At 46.2% G+C, this 24,887-nt stretch overlaps 2 protein-coding genes across 2 annotated transcripts; both read right to left on the reverse strand.

Annotated features, from left to right (window-relative positions):
- Positions 1-1,476: 1,476 nt before the first annotated feature.
- Positions 1,477-15,529, reverse strand: LOC111002699 (fatty acid synthase). The gene is made up of 15 exons (XM_022272933.2): positions 15,204-15,529; positions 12,908-13,111; positions 9,551-10,317; positions 9,236-9,466; positions 8,849-9,166; positions 8,048-8,777; positions 7,415-7,896; positions 6,402-7,334; positions 6,090-6,307; positions 5,415-6,021; positions 5,089-5,222; positions 3,960-5,017; positions 3,202-3,609; positions 2,560-3,098; positions 1,477-2,491 (listed from the first exon to the last, which is right to left on the reverse strand). Exons 2-15 carry the CDS (start codon positions 13,080-13,082, stop codon positions 1,979-1,981), a joined length of 7,113 nt encoding a protein of 2,370 aa, XP_022128625.2. The 5' UTR covers positions 13,083-13,111; positions 15,204-15,529; the 3' UTR covers positions 1,477-1,978.
- A 6,332-nt stretch (positions 15,530-21,861) lies between these two features.
- Positions 21,862-24,834, reverse strand: LOC111003255 (reticulon-4-interacting protein 1, mitochondrial). The gene is made up of 3 exons (XM_022273680.2): positions 24,741-24,834; positions 23,163-23,350; positions 21,862-22,915 (listed from the first exon to the last, which is right to left on the reverse strand). Exons 2-3 carry the CDS (start codon positions 23,326-23,328, stop codon positions 21,987-21,989), a joined length of 1,095 nt encoding a protein of 364 aa, XP_022129372.1. The 5' UTR covers positions 23,329-23,350; positions 24,741-24,834; the 3' UTR covers positions 21,862-21,986.
- Positions 24,835-24,887: the final 53 nt, after the last annotated feature.

Consider the following 24,887-nt stretch of genomic DNA (forward strand, 5'->3'; position numbering starts at 1 on the left):
CAAAATTAACATACAAACAAAAATATAAAAAACGGTGTCTTTCCTAAAACATGTGGACACGACCAGCGAAATCAAGTAGATACAATAAACAGTGTTAATATAAAAACTACATAATAAATTAAAAATACAGACTATAGAGAACTAAACCAAGCAAGAAATGATCGGTATTGTGTCCTAATTCTATATCTAATATATGTTCTAAAATTTGTAGCCAATTCACAATTCCGTTAATCACTTTAAAAAGCTATAGCAAGTCGATGTTTGCCCTACGAATGCTCAGAGATTCCAAGTTTTAAAAGTTTAACCTATCCTCATACATATTTACTTAAAATTTGCACATTTTATTTTATTTTTTTAAGTATTCCTACAGCTAATCATTAAAGAATATCCAAACAATTACATTACACACAAAAGCCAAAACGGAATACACATATAAACAGAAACATAAAGCACAGTTGTAAGATTGATTGATTGGTAGATCAAAATATACCTATATTCAACATGAAAGAACAAACAAAGCCATTATTGGTAAAAGTTACCCGAGTTTTTTAAATATTTTTTAAGAATTTTTTAGTCACATTAAATTATATCGATTTGCTGGTAATTTATGATGTAATCTGTAGGTATGCGATACATAACCGAGTTTCGTAAATAGTTGGTCTTAGAATGAGGAATTTCGAATAATTGGATTTGCCTTGTATTGGGTGATGAAGGGGTCTTAAAAAGTAAAAGCGATAACAAGTCACCGCAGTCAATTAAACCATTGCAAATAGCATGTAAAAATATAAGGTCGCATTGTTTACGTCTACATTCAAGGGATTCAATACCAAAGTACTTGCAGGAATCCAAGTAGCTACTAAACTTTTGGAAATCCTTAAAACTTAAGGAACTTTTTTTGAATGTTCTCTATTGCTTCAATGTATCTCTTGTAACTGGGGGACCAAACAATGCTTGCATATTCCTAACAAAAGCAAAAAATTAGTGTACTCCTAACAAAAGCAAAGTATAGGCATTTTATACAATTTATGTTATTGAAAGATTTGCATACACGTTTGACGAAGCCAAGTTGTTTATATGCTTTTTCTGTTATATTATCTATGATTAGAGAAACACATTTTATCATCTTTTAGTATCCCCAAGTCTCTAACTAAATTCACTTCTTTAATTGTTGTATCTCTTAATTTATAACAAAATTTATTATTTTTAAAAGATAGATGGTATAAAAACTTTCTTTGCACCCTCTCCAGTCTCGTGTGACGTGGAATAAGTTGATGTTATGATGATGTTATGTTCCAAAATAAACGTATTTTATATTTTTTTTCTCGCCGAATGGGTTAAGTACATTGGAGACCAGACACAACTATTGAACTCCAATATGCTTCTAACGAGGCTGGTAAAGATAGTAGCAGCGACACAGTATATTTATTTCAAAAAATAAAATGTCTATAATATTTAAAAGTCAAATGAAACAAGCGGTTTTAAAAATAATGCACATTTATTTATCACAGGCTTGAGCCAACCGTGAATCTACGGAGAGCTTTCGCGCGTCACACCCGCCTTAATCTCTACTCTTAAAACTAAAGGAATGCTACGTATCACAAACCCGAGCCAGGCTCGTCTAATAAATTACAGCAGAACATAAATACGATTACGACTAAGACCCCGCGAGTCCACTCTGCCCCGCGCTCCTACATTTGTAAGAACGGACCTCCGCGTCCGCCGTTCGCTCGTCTTCACTACACTTCACTTCACTTCGCGGACGGCGCGCAAGTCTCCGAGGACGCGAAGGAAAAGGCGGGGTCGGAAAAGTGGAGCGAATAAATAAACATAAGCACATCTGAAGACGCAGGCCGGCGTCTCTCGCTACGTAACCCTACGTATCGAGCGCCGCCGAGTCTCTTCCGGATCTATCGCGAGTGGACGACGCGACGAATCACTTTGAAACGCGTACGCGGTCGTGAGAACTCGGCACTCGCACCTATTGCAGCAGCGTCGAGATGCAGTCGGCGATGGCGCGCGCCGGGTCTCCGACGAGGATGGAGCGGTGGTCGGCGGGAAGCTGCCGCGTCACCGGCTTGCTCTCGCACACAGCGCCCAAACCGTAGTCGGCCGCTAGCTCCACGTAGTTGTCCCGCGCCGTGAACAGAGCGACGGGCGCGCGAACCTTGCCCCGTGGCCGATAAGCGTCTGCCACGACAAGCTTGCGGTAGAAGCTCTCGGCGGCGGCGCGCAGCTCGTCGGCGTCGGCGCCGCCGCGTCCGGCCAGTCCGACGGCGCGCGAGACACGCGCGTCCCAGTCGGCCAGCCCCTCGAGTTCGGCGGACACCTTCGCGCCGTCCGCGTCTCGGAAGAGCTGCACGAAATAGGCGAGCGCGTCGGCCTCGTCGGTTGCGGCGGAACGCTTCGCGCGCTTTTTGATGCCGCGCGTCGTGTGCGTCGCGACGTACGCGGGCGAACCGTCCACTAGCACCAGGCGCACCTCGAGCCCCTCCTGGAAGCGAACGGGCCCGTCAGTTACGTCGCTCGCGTTTCCGAATCGCAGACGGAACCGAGACTCACCTTCTCCAGCTGCAGAGCCATCTCGAAGGCGACGCCGGCGCCGTAGGAGTAGCCCAGAAGCGTGTAAGGCGGTTGCGGCTGCAGGGCGCGCACGTGCCGAACGTAGAAGGCGGCCAGCGCGCTCATGTCAGAGAGCGGTGCGTCGCGCGTGCACTGCAGTCCGTAGACGGGCCCCCGCACGGCTGCCGCCACGCCCCGCAGCATGTCTACCACGCCCTCGATGGGATGTACCATGAACACGGGCCGACCGGTCTCGCCGCCACTCGGCAGTCTCAAGGTCACCTGCTGGGGCACGAGCGCGCCCAGCGTCGGCGACTGACCGAGGTCCGCCGGGGGCGAGACCGAGGCCGCGGGCGCCGGCTCTTCGCCTCCCGCGAGGGTGCGTAGTTTGGCGAACGTCAGGGCGCGGATCTCTTGCACGCCGAGCACCACGTCGTACCCGCGCTCCAAGGTCTGCTTGATCTCGGCGCCCATCAACGAGTCCATTCCCAGCTCGGCCAGATTTGAGGAGTCGGATACTTTCGAGGGATCCTTTATACCTGCGTTCAAAGTGGCCTTTTAGTCGATGAGAACAGTGGACGACCTCCGTCGAGGAGTACTTTCGAGGACTTCCGACTGATGAAATCGATCGTTTATTCTTACCGAGGATATTGGCGACGGCCTGCACCAGGTCCTGCGTGGGCTGGGCGGCGGAGCGACGCTTATCGGCCAGTACCATGGAAGCGGCCACGGGGTGCGGCAGCGCCAGCAGAGTGCCCAGCGCCTCGAGACACGACGAAATGCGCTGAGGGACGGTGCCCCCCACGACTACGTCGTTGCCGCCCATCGTGTCCACGACGAGTCCCACGTCGCCGATAGCGCCCCACTGCACGGCCAGGCCGGGCAATCCGTCGGCCTGGCGCAGCTCGACCAGCCGCTCCATGCCCGAGTTGGCCAAACCGTAATTGCTTTGACCGGGGTTTCCGCGCCCGCACGACACCGACGAGAATGCCACGAAGTACTCCAACTCGGGGCAAAGTTCCCGGGACGCCACATCCAACGCCTTGGTGCCTGCGACCACATACTCACGATTATTATTACACCTTTATTAATTATACAATTCTTGTTTAGGTTACATTTCTTAAAGTGAGGTTATGTTAGTATAGGTTGTAAGTCATTTAATTAAAAATACTACCGTGCAAATTTTGGTAGGCAACTTGGTAGATATATATACGTTCTCCTAATTATAAGTATACATAAAAATGGTTTTTAGCAAATATTGTATAATCAATGAGCGCACAAATCCTGCAGCCGGATCTTAAGACCACAATCAATAAGCACGGTTTTCCCTATTTTCCCTCATCCAGTTAATTTTCCAAAAAAAAAACCGGCTATTGCTAAAAAAAGAAAATTTCGCTCACCGTCAATTTTGGGTGCGGCGACGGCGCGGAAGTCATCCGGCGTGAGGTTCTCTAGGTAGGCGTCGCGCAAGACAGCGGCAAGGTTAAAGATTCCGCCCACAGGCGCCAGCGAACACGCCTCGCGCAGCAGCGCTCGCGCACCCGCCGCGCCGCTCACGTCCGCAGTGGACACGAGCACGCGCACGCCACGCTCGCGCCAACGTCGCACGCACCACGCCTGGTAGCCCGTGCGCACGCCGCTGCGAGAGTTGAATACGAGTGTGCGCGCACCGCGACCCACCAGCCACTGCGCCAGCTCCAGCCCGAAGCCGCCTAGACCTCCCACGAGCACGTAACTGCGGCCGGGGTGCATGTACGTGCGAGGCACGGCCGCCACTGTCCGCGTCTCGTCCTTCTCGTCGCGCACACGCAAGACCACTTTTCCGATGTGTTTGCCGGTGGCCATGTAGCGGAAGGCCTGCTCCAGCTGCCCGCCGCCGAACACTGTTGCGGGTAGCGGCCGAACCGCACCGCTTGCGATGCCCTCGTTCACGCAGCGCACGACCGCCAGCCGCTCTGGGTCGTCGGCCGGCGAGTCGAACAGCGCATCGAGCAGAATGCCGTGGAAGGTCGTGTTCTTGAGGAAGACGGCCATCCCGAGCGCCGTGTCGTTCGAGAGATCGAGTTTGCCGATCTCGAGGAAACGCGCGCCGGGCGCCAGGCAGCGCACGGAGGCGGCCAACTTGTCACCGGCTAGCGAGTTAAGCACGAGGTCGACTCCTCGGCCGCCCGTTCGTCGGAGCACGTGCTGCTCGAAAGACGTGTCGCGCGAGTTCGCCACGTTCTCTTCGGGCAGCGCGGGGAAGCGCTCTCTGAGAAAGGCACGCTTGTCGGGCGTGCCGACAGTGGTGAAGACCGTGCAGCCGGCGTGCAGTGCGATGGCGATGGCGGCCTGTCCGACTCCGCCCGTGCCCGCGTGCACGAGCACGCTTTCGCCGCGCCTCATGCGCCCGCGGACGACGAGGGCGTAGTAGGCCGTGGCGTAGGCGACCGGCACCGTGGCGGCTTCCTCGAGCGTCCTGCGGTGTCGACGGGATTGTTAGTGACGCCCGCTCCGTAGCTTACTTCGAAGTGAGATGTCGTCGCATACCATTTGTCGGGCACCTCCCACAGGAATCCACGGTCGGCAATCACGGACGTGGCCAAACCTCGCGCCGCCACCATGCCCATGACGCGCGCATTTGTCGAAGACCGTCCGCTGAACTCCAGTCCCAGGATACACTCCTAAGACATTTTTTAACTACTGAGCAAAAGTTATAATACGGCGAGTTACAGTCTGAGCAATGCAAAACTTCGTATAGACCATCTTTGATGACCATCATCTCATGATGTCTGCTTTATATATTATTAGAAAAGTTAATAATTGATGAATAATTATGTAAAAGAGGTGGAGATGGTCAGAAATGGAGCACGTACCTGTCCGGCGAGGTTGCCGGGGAGCGCGTCGGGCGGCAGCTTGCCCGTGGCCAACATGATGTCGCGGAAGTTAAGCGGCGCGTAGTGCACGCGACAGAGCTCGTCGCGCGGGCCCAGCCCGGCCGCCGCCGCGTGGCGCAGCTCGCTCTCGATCCAACGCAGCGACGAAAGGTCACCGCGGGTCAGCGTGTTCACGTACGCGTGCTCGACCTGCAGCAGCGCGTCGCCGGCGTCCGCCACGCTCAGATGCCGATACGAGCCCCACGCGCCCGCGCGTAGCACATTCACCGCCAAGTCTCGGTGGACCTGAGCGCGGTAGTCGGGCGAGTCCGGGCGGAAAGGCCGCTCGGATCCGGGCAGGAAGAAAGTCCGGAGGCGCGCGCCGCCCGGCTCGGCTCTCAGGCAAGTCGCGAGGCCGAGCAGACCGGAGTCGGGCGTGCGCGACACCGCGTACACGCGGATGTCTTCGCTTTCGGCGCGCTTCAACGCGTCGCGAAGTCGCTCCACCCAGGCGTACGAAGGCTCGTCCGCGTCGACGACCACGTGAGCCGCGGGCGGCGACGTCTCTCGCCGGAGCAGCAGGAATTCAGAGTCAGACGTGCGCGCCCTGAATGCGAACGCGTGCGTCAGAATCGAGCGAACGAACCGACCGTTTCGTTTCGTAAACCTTCCTACCTGGACACCGTCTCTAGTCCGCAGTTGCGTAGCGCATCTTTAGCGGCGGCGTCGTCGGCCGCGCCGTGCGGCTCCTCCAGGAGCAGCATGCCGGTGTCCAACAGTGCGGCGACGAGATTCGCCAGCACGGGTGCGCCGTGTCGCCGTAAAACATCCGTCGCGATCACCAGATGGCAGTCAGCGTCCGGGGCGCCGGCGAAACCGTCCTTCGGACTGGTCTGCGCGTGTATAATGAAATTTTATCATTTGTAATCCACAGATTACGCCGACTACTATTTAAACACATGAAGACTCGTCGAAGAGGAGACCGACCTTGGCCCCCGAGCTCTGCGCGACCGCGGCGTAGGCGGCGTGAGCGGACCCGCCGGCCAACGCGGCCTCGACGCGCACCTGCGGCTCCCCCTCCAACACCTCCAGAGCCAGCGGCGCCAGCAGAGCTTCCGGCGTGCGGTCGAGCGTCGCCTCGCACATCTTGAGGCGCAGAGTGCCGGCGTTTTCGAGTAGCAGCTGCAGAGTGGACGAGAGAGCGTCGCGGCGGTCGACGACGGTCTGTCTGCCGTCGTACGGGACGAAAGCGTACTTTTCGAGCTTGGGCGGGGCCTGCGCGTTAGCGCGGCGCGGCGCGAGGCTCGTCTTGAGGCCGCGGAACTCGACGCCGCCCGCGGATATCACGTCGACGTCGCGGAGCATGCGCACCGGCACGGCGCCGTCGACTGCGGCCGCCAGAGCGGCGCGCTGCGCCCGAGGGTCGATGAGGGCGCGCCGCAGCCGCGTCGGCACGTAGAGTTCGCGCGTGTCGGAGCCGATGATGGCGAACTGCAGCATCGTGTCCATGAAGGCGATCCAGTTGTCGTTCCACGTGAGCTCCCCGGCGACGCCCCGGGCGTCCGACGAGCGGATTCCGCGGAAGACGCCGCCGTAGTTGTAGCCGCGAAGGCGGAGCTCTTTGTAGACGTCGTCGGTCAGGAGGGGCGGCTCTCCGGCCCCGGCGGGGGGCGGCGGCGGCGGCATCGGTAGACGCTCCTCCGCGCCGTCGTCCGCGAGCCGAACGCGTCCCGTGACGGCCACGCCGCCGCCTTCGCACACGTCGAACTCGCCCGTGCCCTCGAGCACGTTGATCAGGAAGCGGACGGGCGCATCGCGGCTGACGATGGTCGCGCGCTTGAACTGCACGTTCTCTAGCACTATCGGGGTGTCCTCGGGCCTCTTATTCCTCAACTTCGCCATCGTCCTCCACACGAGCGTCTGCGGAGTGGAAGAGTAGCGTGATGAACGAGAGCCTCCGACCGCGCCCCGCGAGACGGCGAGAGAGGGGCGATACCCACCAGATACCCCGTGGCCGGGAAGAGGATGCGGCCGTCGATGTCGTGTCCGGCGACGAAGGCGTCGTCCGCGCGGGATAGGTCGTACTCGATCACGTTCTCGCCGGAGCGCGGCGAGCCGAAGTGCGCCACGCTCCACTCCACGGAGTGGTCCCAGCGCACGCGAGAAGCCAGCGCGGGCGTGCCGCGAGGCACCGGGAAGGACACGGGCGGGTAGAGCGCGCCCAGGTCCGGCTGCGCGCCGGTGGCGTAGAGGCGGCCCAGCGCCGCCAGCAGGTGCGCCAGAGGATCCGGTGCGTCGCGACGCAGCAGAGGCACGTGCGCCGCGGCGGGCGCGGGTCGAGCGCGCTTGAGCACGGCCTGCAGCAGCGCGTGCGGCGCCACTTCCACGATCAGAGCACGCTCAGGAATCTCGCGCAGCGCTTCCGCGAACCGCACGGGGGACAGCAGGTTGTTCACGTGGTACGCCGCGTCGCTAAGCCGGGCTGCAAAGGTGTCTCGTCGTGAGCGATGGGTTCGGTTCGAAAATACTCTCGCTCTTTCAAAGAATAACATTCGCTTCATTTTCACCCAAGAGATATTAAGAAAGAACTACAATGAAAAAGGAAAGGAATAGACTAACGCATAATGTCTCACCGAGGTCGGAATCCCACTGCTCACGCGGCAGCGAAGAGGAGATCCAGCGCGCCGAGCGCGGCTTCGGGTCGGGGATGACCCGCTCGAGGCTCTTGCGCAGCAGCGGCGCGGCCGATGCGATGTACCGGCTGTGGAAGGCCACGCCCGAGCTGTTCACTCGCCGAGCGAACCCGCCGGCCGCGCTCACCTCGGCCACCATGCTCTCCACGGCCTCCACGGGCCCCGACACGGTCACGCTGTCGGCGGCGTTGTGGCACGCCGCCACCACGCCCGGCGGCAGACGCGCCTCGCACTCCTCCCACGAGAGGCCCACGGCCGCCATCGCTCCGGGACCCAGTTTCGCGTCCACGATGCTGCGACCTCGCCAGTAAGCGGCCAGCACCGCCTGCTCGCCCGTCAGGGTCTCGTCCGCGTACGCGCAACCGATCTCGCCGACCGAATGGCCGACTATACCGTCGGGGACGACGCCGACAACGCGCAGAACGTCGACGAGGGCCACCTGAACGGCGGCGATGGACACGAACGAGTTGATGACGTCGTCGAAAGCGGCGTCGGGCGCCTCCGTGAGCACGTGCAGCAGGTCGAGCCCGTGCGGCTTCAGGGCGGCGGCGCTTCGCTCAACACTGCGCGCGAAAGCCGGCAGCCGCAGCAGGCCGCGCGCCATGCCGGCCCACTGCGACCCCATGCCCGAGAACACGAACCACACGGGACGGGCTCCGCTCTCCACCTCCTGAGGGTGCGGAAAGCCACTTAGAAGCGGTTACGCGACGAGGACGGAGAAGTACAAAAACTCGCACTCACCGATGTCTCCTCGAGGGGCGGGTCGGAGAGCACGCAGAAGCCGCGGTGCGCGTGTCCGGGGACGTTTTGGGCGTGCACGGCGTCCAACAGCGCGTGCAGCGACGAGTCGCGGGGGTGCTGCGCGCCCAGCCGCAGCAGTTCGCGCGCCGCTTCCTCCGTTCGGCCGGACGCCACGAGCACGCGCGGCACTTCGTAGTTGGCGGGCGCCCGGGTGCCTCCGCGTTCCGATTCCAGGATGATGTGGGCGTTGGCGCCGCCGAAACCGAACGAGTTCACGGCCACCAGCCCGCCGTCCCACTCCGTGTTGCGGTCGACCACCTGCGGAGTGCGCTCTCGTTAGACGGTCGGAGACGTCGGTGCACGACGTCGTCGAGCGACGGACTGTACCTTAATGCGGCCGTCGCTTAGCGCGGGGATGTCGGGGTTCGGCTCGCGGTAGTGCAGGTTGGCGGGCAGACAGCCGCGCTCCATGGCCAGCAGAACCTTGGCCACGGAGCACAGCCCCGAGGCGGGCTCCGAGTGACCCATGTTAGACTTGACCGAGCCCAGCAGGAGAGGCTCGCTGCGCCCCGGACAGAACAGGTCCGCTATCGCGTTCACCTCTTGCGGGTCTCCCACCTACGGACGGTCGCAAATGTAAAAAGAAGATGACGCTCGGTGCCCCTCGTTCGGCAAGTAGAGTTTAAATGAAATCTAGGGTACCTTGGTGCCGGTGCCGTGCGCCTCGACGTACGCCACGTCTTGCGGGCGCAGGCCGGCCTCCGCGAAGGTTTCCTCGGCCAGACGACGCTGCACGGCGCCCGAGGGGAAGGTGATCCCTTGCTCTTTGTGGCCGTCGGTGTTCATTCTTGCGCCTCGGACGGTGGCGTAGACGCGTCGCGCCGCGCCTCGGCGCTGCAGCAGCACGGCCACGGCGGCCTCGGAGCGCACGTATCCGCGGCCGCTGGCGTCGAAAGCCGCGCACCGACCCTCCGGCGACAGCATGCTCAGCCGGTGAAAGTTCAGCGAGTTGGCCGGTTTCAGGCACAGGTTACACCCGGCGACGACGGCCGCGTCGCACTGGCCGGCACGCATCGCCGCCGCGGCTTGCGCCAACGCGAACATGGAACTGGAGCAGGCGGTGTCGATGGCGTAGGAGGGGCCCTTCAGGTCGAAAGTGTACGAGATGCGGTTGGGAAACATCGCCCGACAACATCCGGTCAGCGCGTAGCCGTTGATCTTATCGGGGTCCTCGGTCCACATCTCTTCGGTCTCGGAGTTGGAGACGCCGACGAAGACGCCCGTGCGCGAGCCTCGAAGCTCGGCCGGGTTGAGGCCCGCGTCTACGATGGCTTCGTGGGTGATCTCGAGGAGCAGTCGAAGTTGCGGGTCCATGAGATGGGCCTGCTTGGCGTGAACGCCGAAGAAAGTGGCGTCGAAGTGCTCCAAGTCTTTCAGCTTGCCATTGCGTTCCGGCAGCCCGTGTAACCCTGTAATCCACCAAAAATCTTCCTTTAGTAACAATAAAATCTATATATGAAATGAAATTTATAATGAAAATTAATGGTAACAAATTATAATTATTTGTAAGGTACTGTATATCTATCGATTATTGAATCTAAGGCGGGGAAGGAAATAAGCTTCTAGACAAAATTCGTGAATGCGACACAATTAGACTACAATGCCCGTTCAACAGTACATCAGAGAACAATGCAAGTGCCTAGTGCACTGTGAGTCACAGAAAGCAGGCCGGCCTCTCTGGACATGGTGTGGTGGCACGTGACGTCACACATCACGCCATCGCGTCGCCGCGCACGCGCTTATTTTTTTTTAATTTAACTCAGGAGACAGACAACGTATCTTTCGTAAGGGGGTTTCCTAAAATTATTCAAATTTTCAATTTTTCGGCGTAGTAGACGATTTTCTAATTTAAACCAGAATATATTTCGACTCAGCGAACACTTACGGGGTATAGCCGGATATTATATTAAATACCTTCATGAAGCCTTGTTTTATAAATAAAAAATATAAACGATTTTAAAACGAATATTGACTTTCGCCAGTATAACACTGGAAACAGAACAAATCTAACCGTGCAACCAACCCACCAGGCTTCAGAAAATAAACCACTCTTATATGGAAAGAAATATGTAATGTGAAAACGTATTCGTTTTTACAACAAAATCAGCTAAACTACAGAATTATCACTTTACAATTTCAAAAGTCTTGTAAAATGTAAATGTATCAATAAAGATAGAGAAATTTGACTTTAAATTAAATTTTAATTGATTGCTCCAATTCCTAACAAAATTATGACTCTGGCTTGGCGATTAAAAGAGTGGCGGAAACTTTCTTGCCCGCTCTACGCCCTTGACTTGCGAACTGATAGTAAATGTAAATTTATCATCTTTTCTGTTACGTTCGTAAGCGTAGTTCACCAATATGAATTTCGTTATTATGAGTTTTTAGTTTTCGCACAAAACAGTTGCATTAATTTATGCGTATTAAATTCAATAATACATATTCCATCACAAAAGCGGAAAACAGCTTTCTATTCAATGTTAAGTTTAAAACCACAAAAACTTTGTAAGCGAAGTAAACAGAATTTAATAGTATTTTTTTATAAAATACAATTTTATAATAGCATTAGTGTAATCGTTTAATGCCATAGTAATTACGTTATATATTATAATATTAATTATCTTAGCCATTAGAAATAATATTTTGCATAATTTCAAGGAGATTTCCAGCGTTAGTCGTAGTCAAGTATAATTTATACTTTTTCAGGTATGACGTAGGTACGTTATTTGACAGTACCACGTGCCCACTTGCACACTGTGTACTCTACGAGATTTGCTTAGTTGACGACTAGACTATGTAACAAAACTTAGTAAACTGATATGACAAGAGCTATTTTTTATTAATTCCAGCGTAAAATCGTCTTCTCGGTCGAAACCAAACAGTTGACAATAACAACATTCCTTCTATATTTGAAAATCGAGCGTAACGAGGATAATAATACGATTTAAGTGAGTAAACAGCCGATGGCAGCAGGAAAACCGAGCAGGAAGCTCGGCCGGGTTGTCAACAGGCAAACCCCAACACGTCAGGATAACAGTTTTCCGAGTCTTGCCTACCTATTTCTGCAAGTACATTTCCTTTCGTAGTTAGGTGCTTCCAATCTAATCGTTTTATTTATATAACTGTGATCGAACCATAACTAAGCCAACAAATAGTTATAAATACACTGAATAACATCTGATAATATAAACTTTTTACTTGTTACGGATCCTGGGGTGTGTCAACTCTTATGAAGCGTTCATGGTGAAACCCAGGTTCTCAATGCGCGTAACGCATTAAACATATAATACTACTATGTATCTAACCACTCAACCAGCAGTCGTTAGACGATACATTACATACTTGCCATCATTCCAATACATTTTAGAGTGCATTAGGCATAGCTTTTGTTCTTGGTACTTCTTACTTAGTTTTTTGTTAAAATAACTTTTGGAGGTTCGTTAGGTACACCTTCATATGGGCTTCTGTACGTTACTCGGTTTTTTTTAAAGGAAAAGGTAGGTACGGGGGGGGAGGGGTATCGACATCCGAGCACGTCATAATGCATAAATAAGTAACTATAATTATTATAGTTATTGTATTCTATTATCATAACAATAAAATTTACGGAAACTCCACGAACTAGAATCTCATAAAAGGTGCAACACTGAACGTGTACAGTGAAGATAACAACGTGATTCACAGATTATTTCACTTTTTGGAATATTTAATGCTATTCAGTGAAATAATATGTGTATAAAAATAGGAAAGATTCAATTTTGAACATGAATTGTGATATAGCACCGTAGGTACAAGACGATTCAGGCAAACAAATATTGGTCAAAATGTTAACGCAGTATTAACTTTGGAACTGCGCAGAATAGCTAGTTCCAAAGATAAATCATTTACGATTATGTAGTTAGCTTAATGAGTTAATTTTTTATTTAAGTGATCACAACTCTCAATTACTCAATTGATTCACTTGCGTTATTTCACATTTAAAGATAAAAAGCAACATACCGGGCATCCAACGTCGGTCGTCCGCCGTGACGAGGTCGACCCCGGCGAACAGCTGTTCTGCGAACTCCTCGATGTTGTCGGACTGCGGCAGGCGGCCGGACAGCCCGGTCACCACCACTTCGTGGGCGGCCGTCCGTGCCGCTGCGCCGCCGCCGTTCACCACTGCGCTCGGCATCGCGTCTCAAGGGAATGTCTTCGGATATTCTGGAATGGCCGACGCTTTCGTCAAAATGTTTCGTCGTAGGGCTATCGAACACGGCCACGAATCGAGTGGTTGCGCGAGCGTGTGCACGGAGCGAGTGAGGCTGCGCGCACAGCGTGGCCCGTTAAAACGGCGCGATAGCGGGGTCGCGACTCGCTCCCACATTTCCACGAGACCTCGCCGCTTATCGCGTCCGCGGGCCGAGACGCGCACAAGGACGAGCAAGGTCGTCGGCGACTTCTTCCACCGACACCGCCAATTTTGCCAAAGCGGTGACCGCTTCGACCTCTGGCTGCTATCGCTGCGGGCGTCGCAGTCAGTCGCTTCATAATAACCGATCATCATAATAATATTATCATGTCGAAGTGTAAATCACGCATCGGAGGATATTAAATACATGTTCCATCCGTGGCGATGGACGCGATATTATCAATAGCACTAATTCGTCGGGCCGGCGGGCAGTGGCCGCCAAATGCTAATGGGATGATTCGAGTAGAGGCAGAGCTTAGCGGTTCCCTTTGTGTTCCAATTAGAAAGTAAATATATGGACGGTTCGGAAGCCCGGCTCTACACACATTTTCTCAACTAAAACCCCATTTCATGAGATTGTGATGATATGTGTATAATGTATATATATTATATCAATCTACTCAAAATGTCACTTAGTGTGTACCTACTTAGTTTTGGCGTAAATAATTTAATCGCAGACTGGCTTGAGTATTTAATTATGACGTAGTGGAAAATCTTCTGCGTAATGCGATGGGTAAAACATTTCTTAAATAATTTAAATAACTTATTTCTTCTGGTCGTAGAAACTAGTGAAAAGCAAGACTAAAGCGTAACTCGCATAATAAATCTCACTTTTCACAATTCAACGAAAGACGTTTTTAATTGTTTTTTTTTATTTTCATTAGAGCTTATTCCTATCAACATATGCACCTTATATCTTTCTTAATAGTGAATTTTGAAATCCCTCTCGTCTCTAACGTCTGTCTCAAGTTATAGTTTTAAAAATACTGTTTCCAATTATTGAGAAAATGTTTTGTGTTTTCTTATTTTGCTGCCAAGTCTGTAACCGATATTTTTCATTTTAATTTATATTCTATTTTCTTTACAATATTAATTATTAATTAATTTTATTAATATAATTTGATTTAAGGTTTCAATGTTGTTTTTTTTTGTTTCGAGGATGATTATTGATTATTGTCAGCTACGACTGAGGGGAATTAAATTATGTGAATAATGTAATAAATACGCGTTTACCAAAGACAGAAGGAAAATGCCTATGAATTAAATAACTTCGTCCGTTTCTTCTCTTCAATGGCGAAGGTATTGTATCCCTATGAAAGATTTAACATTAAAATTGGTAGATAGGTCAATTTGCTAGACGTCGAAGCGTTAAAACGTTTTCACTTGTGTACCTATTAACAATAGGTAATGATTGTTGTTGAACAGGGCCTCCGAGGAGTAGACAGAATTGATTATATTATGTATTATTAAGTCTCTTCTTCCTTCTTCGGTCTTTGCATTTTTGTACTACCCTGATTTTGAATAACACTAAACAATCCACGCAAGGACAACCATTTATTGCAAGCATTATATACTTTAAATATTAGGTAAATCTATTTCCACAAATATTTGAACGATTGAAATAATATTCTTCTAAATACCTATTTTGAAAGTTATTACGCGTTAATGCACTTCACTTCTTATGGGGTAAACCATAACAAGTGAAGTGTGTCATTAAGTATAGCATTAATAAAGAAATACTGGCCACTTCATAAAGTCTTATTAGGAGGTTTTAAATCGGAATGGGACCTATTAATAACCGAATGGTCACCATCAGCTGTTCCAATCGAAGTTTGTTACTCGGCTAGAGCTCCGATATCCGAGATAATTAGTTTATTACATGACACGCTTAATAGACGGAGCAATATACGGAACAAACAATGCTATTCTTATACAAACTTATGCTACCAGTACCATACACTATGAAGTACATACTCATTTGTACGTCTTATTGATACTAAGGTTGAAATAGGTTAGTTAGTTCCCTAATACTGCATTTAATTAATTCAAGCTTTTAATACTTACAAGATTACTTGAACTGTCAAAGAAGGAGCAGCCACTAATTGCAGTTAATATTATCACTAACACTTTTTCATAAAAAATATTAGTCCGAACTCCGATACTTATTTCAATCCAGTCGTATTTAATATGTTCACAACGAAAATGCGACGCAGTGAGAAGACTTTTACAACATTATTGACAATGTATCGACCGGGATCGGCATTCGGTAGCCAAGTGTGCAATTCGCGATTTCCTATTTCTTCTTGTGGCAATGTAAATAATAAAACGCGTCGCGAAACACGGCACACCGCTACCGATAGTGGTTCGGAGAAGACTCGTGCAAAATGCGAATATCTACGGAGGTGCGGGGCGGGGCGCGGTCGCTTTGCGTTGCCATGGTGCGAGATCAGGCCACGTGCACGCAGCCAATGGCGATAGCTCGCAGTCCATCGACTCGCGTCGTTCGCCTGCCTGCTTGCGCCGACACGCTGTGGGCTCGTGACGCCACCGCACTTCCAGCTGTGTTCGAGCTTACTGCTTACGCTTAGTGCTTACAGCCGCCGCGGCCGGCGCGCTTTGGAAGTCGACACTAATTTTCCTTATTACTGAACCGTAAAAAGTCGAATGATTTTTGGTTTGACTTATTGAAACCTGAGTGACAGGCTCTAGTTATGTACAAAATATTGTAAACAATAAAATAATGTCCAGCCGAACAAAGGCGGGACAGGTCGTTAGTTATAAATTGATTTAAATGTAAACTTCTTATATATAAAATTCTTGTGTCACGGTGTTAGTAACCGAACTCCTCCGAAACGGCTCGACCGATTCTCATGAAATTTTGTGTGCGTATTGGGTAGGTCTGAGAATCGAACAACATCTATTTTTCATCCCCCTAAATGTTAAGGGTGGTCCACCCCTAAATTCCCTACAATCATCCCTTATGTTTTTTTTTATTAATTATAAACTTTAATTTTTTGGCACAAAAACATGGCAAAACAACGTTTGCCGGGTCAGCTAGTATCTTAATATAATCAAAGATTACTCCATATTGTCACCTTTTAGTTTTAATAGTTTTAGTGTCTCTTCAAGTTTTTACACAATTTTTATTAATTGTTTAAAAACAATTCTTATCATTTGGTTTCATATCAACCGTTTCATGTTTCCGGGTAATTGTCATTGTAAATGATTAAATTATTATGATTAACTAAGATTAAATTAATTAATATAGTTAAATATAGTAACACAACTATATAATTCGCATCTTGCGCCTTCAGTTAATCAAGAAACTTATTTTTCAAATCTCGTTTTTCTATTTGTATTTTCACACATTTTGTTCATTGAAAGGTCCGGGCGTAAATATTGCCGGGTTGATCGTCTTTCAATATTTATTTATCGTTATGTAAATTAATTGCCATTACGGGTCGTGTCAATGCGGCAAGTGTTTAGGTACCTACTCTTCTTCTGGAATCGTCTTTTATTAAATGTTATATTATTTTACGACGTAGTCACCTTGCAGGTTTATACATTTGTGTAAGTATTGTCTAAAGCTAAATTCCATGTATAGAAAATCTTCTTCCGGAACCTTTAAAAATCGTTTACCTACTGCGGCGACTACTGCGCTCGGTATAGTATAATCTAGAATTTTTGGTTCCTTTAACCGCCGAAATAGGTATAAGCCACTACGACCTAAGTTCGATGAATCTCCTCCGGGTGATTCCATTAATTTGAAGTCATCTTCAGAAAGGCAGCGGTTGTAACTCTGAACTTTTGTGTGGGAGCGTTATCTTTGTGAAATTAATCATTCGATCGCCTTATGAACCTATGGCATTATAATACAGTATGAAAAATAAATTCCTACCTCTGTATACTACACCAAACAACTCCACATCTTGAGCGGCGAAAATTCAAAGGTAACGCGGAAGAACAGGACAGGACAAGGAAGATAACAATTTTTAACAAGATCTTCTTGTAACTTACCTACTCAATCGGCTTTGTGAAATTCTCAGTGTTGTTTGTTTTTGGGCGACGCAAAGCATTTTGTGCACCCAACAGCTGACACTCCTTTCGACTTCATACAAAAATGGTTAATTTATGAGACACGTCGCCAAAACAAATGTTCAAATTTATTCAGTGACTATAAAAATAGAGCGTCCAGTGCACTGGTCGTTGTTAATGGAAGTTCTTCCTAAGAGCGATTTCAGACTAGCGTATTTTTCTGCGCTTTTAACCTACACGCGGGCTAAAACACATGCTTCAAAAAACTGACATAATATTTCGGCGTGTTCGCTGGAACATTGCTATTTGGGTTACTTATTCGTCATCGACTGAGAAGACGAACCAGTATCTTGGGTGTGATGGATGATTGCATCAAGACTGAGAAACGGTCACTTTAGAGTGCCTTCAAATATGCCGCACTATGCTGCAGCCGCGCAAATTTTTAATTCTATGTAAATCAGGTTGAAGAATTTATCGCTCGTCGATAAATTGTTGAGAGTCGTCCAGCGATATGGGATTCGAGGTCCGACAAGTACAGCAATAAAATTGAAAGAAAAAGGCATGGAAAGAAATATGCAATAAATTTTTTGAGAAATTCGCAAATACCGCAATATTTTTAACACAATGGGTTTTTGAATAAACAAAATTGTGATAAATGGAAATATCATATTATATAAGTTTTATAACAAAACTATTTTTTTCGCAATAATTCAAAAGTTATTTCAAAATAAAAATTTAATTTTGAATCCAGTACCGAAGAAACGCCGACAAACCCGAGCGCATGTAACGTCATAATGTTAGATTTCACTCAATGCAGTTGATAAAAAAATAATAAATACAGTGGTTTGATCAATTAATTTTTTATTGTTAAATATTTAAAAATGTCGAACTTAAAAAGTTATCGTTCTTGTTTTGTACCATTTTGTACGAATAATACAAAAACAACTACTGACAAAATGTTTTTAAATGTTCCCTAAGATGGCAAACGTCGAAATAAATGGTTTTAAGCAGTGCACCGATAATCCCAAATCAAAATCTATTTTTTTGTTATTAATTATTATTTATCTAAGTATTCAAATCATATTTGTTGCGTTTCCCCGAGGGAGTCGGTACGGAATAGATTTAAGGAACTAAATATTATGACATTATCCGGTCAATATATTCTTGAACCCTTGTTGTATGTACAAAAAAACTTAAACGATTTTAAAACAAATGGTGACTTTCACCAGTATAATACGCGTAATAGAACTAATTTGAGTGTGCGACCAACCAGGCTCCAGAAGATAAACCACTCCTTATATGGAAATTGTATTCGTTTTTACAACAAACTCCCAAGCGAAATTAGAGAACTGTCACTAAATAAATTCAAAGCCCTTGTTAAAAGTAAATTAATTAATAAAGCCTTTTATAAATGTGACGAATACAAATAATCCCAATCCTTGGGATTGATTTGCTCCAGTTCTAACAATTTCTATTAAAAACTTGGCGATTGAAAAGAGTGGCGGAAAGTTTCTTGCCAGTTCTTCTTACCCGCTCTAAGCCCTTGACTTGCGAACTGGTGGTAAATGTAAATTTACGATTAATTTAATTTGTTTTCCTTGACGTTCATAAGTGTACATGTTTACCTAAATGAATAAAGATATTATGACTATGAGTATGACATATAATTATTAAGTATTTGTTGCGTATCGTAGATACGCACTCAAAATTTACATACTATATTGTGTAGTATTTTCTATAAGATTTTGATATTTGTGGCCACATAAATATATATGGGATACTAAAGAAAAATAAGAAAATAGACGTCACTCAGAATAGACTTTTAAAACGAGTAAAATACCTATATTTTTTTCCTTGAGCGTTTCTATAAGAATATAAATTAATTACTGTTGTTTGTGAAGAATAATCCAATTAACAAGATAAAAAATGGGTTGTGATTTATAACAATATATAATTTCCTATATATTTAAGTAAAGTTCAGTGTAAACATTCTGGACTACAAAACTTAACTTTTAAAATCATAGTATTAAATTTTTTTATTAATAATTTAAAGTGCTTAAATAATAAATCTTTATCTAAAATTTGATATACATAATATTTACAATTTTATAACGTTCGTGGTTATGTAAGTATTTGACTATTACATTAATTTTTTTATGAAATATATAATTATACTAGCGGATCCGACAGACGTTGTCCTGTCTACACGTCTTTAATTTCAAAATTTCAATTTTTAATAAGCCATTTTGATGAAAATTATTATTCAAATGTTATGACAATATCTAACGATCCAGCACATGGTCACACACGATATAACACAATGATAACAAAACTTTTTTTAAATTTCGGGACAGACTAAAATTAAAATTCGAATATTATTTAAAATTTGACACTGCGATGGTAGCGCCGTCTGTCGGATCCAATGTTAAACATTCCAAAATCAACAACAACTAATAAATTGAAAATTAATTAAAAAAACATTGTCCAGCGGACAAAATTGTGAATCTAAACCATTCCCAGATCCCCTTGAACACACACAAAAAATTTCGTCTAAATCGGTCCAGTCGTTTAGGAGGAGTTCAGTCACATACACACGCACACAAGAAATATATATATTAAGATTTAATATAATCGAGAATATGAATCTGGTAATAAATGAGAATATTTTCATCTGTTACCTATATTACTTTTTATCGGACTTACCTTGATGCTTTTGGCAACTCGAACTTCAGTAGAATTAAACCAAACGACATTTCAAAAAAATCGGCGATCATAAATATATCAACATCATGAATATTATCAGACTTTGCCTTAATAAATCCTTTATCACACATAGCTAATCGGAACCAACTAACAATTCGTATTTTAGCAATAAATTTTCAATATTATTGTCTAGTCACGTGTAATAGCCGTAAATGCTGTATGTACTGTTATTAAATAGCTATAACGTTATGACGTCACAACCTGACCAATCATAGTCATTTTTATTTAAATTTCATCAATTTTTAATTGTTTATAATTAATTGATAAAAAGTTTGCATTAAATATCAATATTATTAATAATAAAGTTTTAAAATACATAACAAAAACCTTTTTTTTTTCAAAGACCCAATTATTTAATATTTTCATTACATTCTCCTTCTGGGCTAACAAAGTGAATCTTTTTTTGTCTTTTTAACTAATAGTTTTCTTCGTTAGCGTCCATCATGAAAATATGTACATATTATGTACTACACTACGATTCTCAAACTTGGCGACAGCAGAGCTCCTGCGGAAACAAAACCGATATCTCTTTACAATAAAAATAAAACATAAAATAAACATCTCTCTGTATCCACAATAGGTTTCACTAATAAATATATAATACAGAGCAAAGCAAAACAAAACAAAACATGACAACGACACATATACACGTAAGAGTTAGGACATTAACAGTTGTTTTAATTTATTTTTAAATAAAGCAGTAGAGGAGTGCGAAAAATGGTCGATGTTTTTGACAGAATCTAAAGCAGAACATACCCTGTGAAGAGGCTCGCGGAACCCAATGTTGGTTCTGGGAGTCGGAAGGTTAAAAGTTCTGTGTGAGTGTAGAGACCTGGCAGGAACATTAAATGTTACGAGTTCAAGAAGATCTGAACAACTTATTTCATATAGGTACGCATATTTTTCTTACAGTGACACAATCTATCAAATTCAAAGAAGGTACCTACTTTATATTTTTTTAAAGTTAATAAAAATGTAGTAGCTAGGTAAAAAAAGAAGGAGTCAATATATATATATATATATATATTAGTTTTTTATTAGAAATAATAAAAAATAATATAATTATGTAATACCTACCTATTTTTGACTATTCGATTCGTGCTAAAATATGTACAATTTAATTTACCAGAAAGTAGTAATGAAAATAATAAAAAAAGCCATTTTATTCAGTTATACGTAGCCTACCCTCTTCATTCACTCATAAAAAAAAGTACACAGATCTCCGAACTATTCCTATAATATGTTTACTATCTATCTACGTAATTTTCTAATCTGGCCTACGTAACTTTAAAAATTCGAGATGGCATTACTGCCAGAACTGTAAACTTATAGGAGTCAAAGGTGGTACGAGCTGCACGTATGCAAAAAGGCGCGTCTTTACGTACCTATGCTGTAACTTCTAAGCTCGTATAAGGCTAAGTACATAAGAAACACACGTTACGCAGGTCAACACGCAATCAAATTCTATCTAGAAATATATAATAAATCTAGAATTTGAAATAAATTACCTACTTAAAAGTGTTTTTTTATTATACTGTAAAGCTACCTACATATCTTGCAATGGCAAAATAAGATTAATTTACACTTCATACACCTATTTGATAATGCTTATAGTTCAAGGCCAATTCTAGGGCCGCGCGGCCATTAGAAATTTGTTGCGCGACTGTACATGCGCAGACATCCCCACCACTTTCGGCGAGCGCTCATAACTCGTGGCGATACCTATACTTGAACGGTCCCTTCCAAAGATAAAATATAGAAACAAAAAACGCACATATTCGGTTCGCCCAATTTTTACGCGTTAACGTGCACTCATGTGAAAATTTGCATGAAACCACCAGTACCATGGCCTAAGTTCGCAGTTCGAAATTAAACATATCCGAGCTCCGAAAGCTCACGAGGAACTTATGGTGTAATGAAATCGCAGTTTTCAATCGAGTTTATTAATAGTCAATTTTATAGATAGGTATTTTAAAACCGAATAACACTAAATCTAAAGCAGTCTTATAAAATATCCGAATGGAGGTATTTCACAAGTAAAAGAAGCGATCAACGGCTGAAGTCCAGCAACAGCTTGCCCCTGGCGTGTCCCTCGGCCAACGCGGCGAACGCAGCTGGCGCTTCTCGCCATCCGAATACGCGCTGCACTGACACCCGGAACTGCCCGCGGTCGGCGAGCCGTCTCAGCATCTCTATATCGGAGGCGTTCGGCACGAAGAACGCCCAGCGTACGTGAGACGGGCGGGGGCCTTCTCGGCTCCGTGCCAGCGCGCCTCGCATCGCTCCGAACGTCTGCGCCGACAGCGCTCCTAGCGCCGTGACGCTTCCCGCCAGCAGCCCGCGCGCGTCACATTCACTCAGAAGCGGGGTCGTCAGCGTCACGTACCGCGAGAAACCCCAGCGGGAAGCGGCCTCCGCGGCCGCCCAGCCACCGACGCCGCCGCAGTCGAGCACCGCGTCGAAGGGGCCCGAGGCGGCCACCCTTTCGTCATAGTCCGGTTCGCCGCGGTTTAGCGCCGCGACGGCGCCGAGCGTGTGCGCCTCGGCGACCTGCTCGGTCGCGCAGCTTACCACCACCCTTGCGCCGCCCCGCGCCAGTAACTGCAACGCGGCCGCGCCGACGCCTCCGAGCCCCAGAAGCAGCACGCGCGCCCCTAGCGCGGATGCTCCCGCTAGACCTGCTATCCGCAGAGCGCTCGCGGCCGTGAGGCCGGCGTAGAGAGCTCCGGCCGCGGCGAGCGGATCGAGTGCGACGGGCGCCGGCCCCGCCCAGCGCGACGGCACCGCGACGTATTCTGCGAGCGCGCCGGGTCGATGCGGCGGCAGGACACCCCACACGCGCGTCCCGGGCTGCAGTCGCGCCCCGCGACCCGCTCGCACTACGACGCCGCTGAAATCGCGCCCCGGCACCAACGGGAACTCGACGTCTGCGCCCTCCAGACGTCTAAGCGTGTTCAATATGCGCGATCCGTACCCATCTATAAAAAATTGTTAACGTTACTTAAAACAAATAAACGTATCTACGTCAATTGTGTCATTCAGAAATACTAGACTGGCATGGCATTAGAACGGTCATTTTATTAACATTAGATTATAAAGATCCATTCTGGTGATTTTACCAACGATACTATATCCATACTCACTCACATTGTAGTCATCGTTTGGGTTGATGTACGTTCGGTTAACTTTAAATTTGTTAATAGTATAGCTCAAACATGGGCACACCTAGCATGGCGAGATCGATAGGGTTGAGCGAGGCGGCGGTGACGCGCACGAGGAGGTCGTCGGCGCTGCGGAGCGCAGGCACGCGGGCGCTCTCGAGTCGCAGCTCGCCGACGCCGCCGTACGCGTGAGCGCGCCACGCTGCCATTCGTGCTCCCACTCCAGACATATTACAATTTCACAATGCCTACCTGAAAAAAATACCTTGAGATACATTTAAAAAAACACAATATGAGATGCACTTTAAACATTTAAACTGTACAAAGGGCATATGTGATCTTTATGGGTTTTGTTGTAACCACTAATTACTTAAAACTGTTTCCTAAAGAGTTGATAAAATCAAACATCCTAATTATTTCAGTGTACTATAAAATAGTTTTTAAGAGATTACTTCTATTTTAACTTAACTAATTAACTAAAATGACAACAATTTAACTAAAATATAATATTTAATATAAAAATAACCATATATTTATTTAAGATATATAAAAGTGAGAAAATACTCTTAAAATTTTTATAATTTTTTATAACCGTGTATTGTCTTTAACTTTAATTTGAAATAATAAAATCATCCTCAATAAACTATGTAAAAAATAAAGAAAGTCAATATTCTTTTGGCAAAATTTTAGACACAAGTATTAGTTAATAATTATTATTTAAATAATTATTAATAATGTGTGGTTCCTGGGTCATCAGTTTGCTTTAAAGTTTAAATAATAGAAGATTTTTGTTTAATTTATACTAACCACTGGCATACAACATTTGAGTACAACCAATATAATGAAATGTTAATTGCTGTGAAACGATTGGATGCTATGTAACAGTCGAAGAAAGTGCCTGTGTCAGGCTATACTCTGGGAGCGTACCTACCTCTGACGATTTAGGTAATCACCACAATTATAAAACTAAGAACTCCTATGTAAGCAAAATTTACAGCCTTGACTCATACAAATAATATTCCAATATTTTCAGAAATTCACCACAATTCTACAATTATCGCAAATTCTGTTTATCATAGTCCTAGTTAGATCATATAGTTACACTATAATATACTTATATTAAAAGAAAGTATTCTTTTTCAAATTTGGCAGCTTTTCAACAATCCAAGAATATTAGAATGTAAGGTTAAGGAAGCAAACAATATTCTATGTGGTATCAAATTATTTAATTATTAATTTTTGTCTACTTAAATGCACATTTCAAAGAAGAAAATTGATGAAATTTTGGTTTAATTTTATTTGCTACTACTTTCCCCAGTCTAAGATCATTAATTAGTCAACTATCATTCCTGCAGCGATCCATACCCGGTGTACAGATCAACAGGCGGTGGTGGGCGGTAAAATACGATAGATAATTATTTTGCGGTAACAGGTCAAAGCGTCGCCTAACTCATGCTACCAATTTACAAAATTTAGTTCCGCACATCTCTGATCGCACGTCACCCCACAAATTTTTAACTTTTTTCAATATTTTTAAATATCTCTTCTTCACTTTGTCAGCCACTAACTGTACAGTTTTCAAACTGACAGAACTGTATTATATATTTTATTATAATAATAGTATGATATTATAAATTATTACCTAACAAACATATTTCTCTTCAAACGAAAATAAAGTGAAATGTGTATTGACTATTGTGTTAGCTCTATGAAATATGTACTATGAACTATCAAGTATCAGCTGTCGTAGTGTCATCTCTCAAGTTTCAAATCGTCAAATTGTCTCGTG

Source organism: Pieris rapae, chromosome 4 (assembly GCF_905147795.1).
Source record: "Pieris rapae chromosome 4, ilPieRapa1.1, whole genome shotgun sequence".
Classification (NCBI taxonomy): Eukaryota; Metazoa; Arthropoda; class Insecta; order Lepidoptera; family Pieridae; genus Pieris; species Pieris rapae.

What these genes read in the sequence shown, in the direction of transcription:
- LOC111002699 (XM_022272933.2), bottom strand. Translation starts at nt 13,082, where the DNA reads ATGCCGAGCGCAGTGGTGAACGGCGGCGGCGCAGCGGCACGGACGGCC. An exon ending in CGCCCCTCGAGGAGACATCG is followed by an intron (nt 8,778 to 8,848) that starts GTGAGTGCGAGT and finishes CCGCACCCTCAG; the next exon opens with GAGGTGGAGAGCGGAGCCCG. An exon ending in CGCCGCACCCAAAATTGACG is followed by an intron (nt 3,610 to 3,959) that starts GTGAGCGAAATT and finishes ATGTGGTCGCAG; the next exon opens with GCACCAAGGCGTTGGATGTG.
- LOC111003255 (XM_022273680.2), bottom strand. Translation starts at nt 23,328, where the DNA reads ATGTCTGGAGTGGGAGCACGAATGGCAGCGTGGCGCGCTCACGCGTAC. An exon ending in TATCGATCTCGCCATGCTAG is followed by an intron (nt 22,916 to 23,162) that starts GTGTGCCCATGT and finishes AATTTTTTATAG; the next exon opens with ATGGGTACGGATCGCGCATA.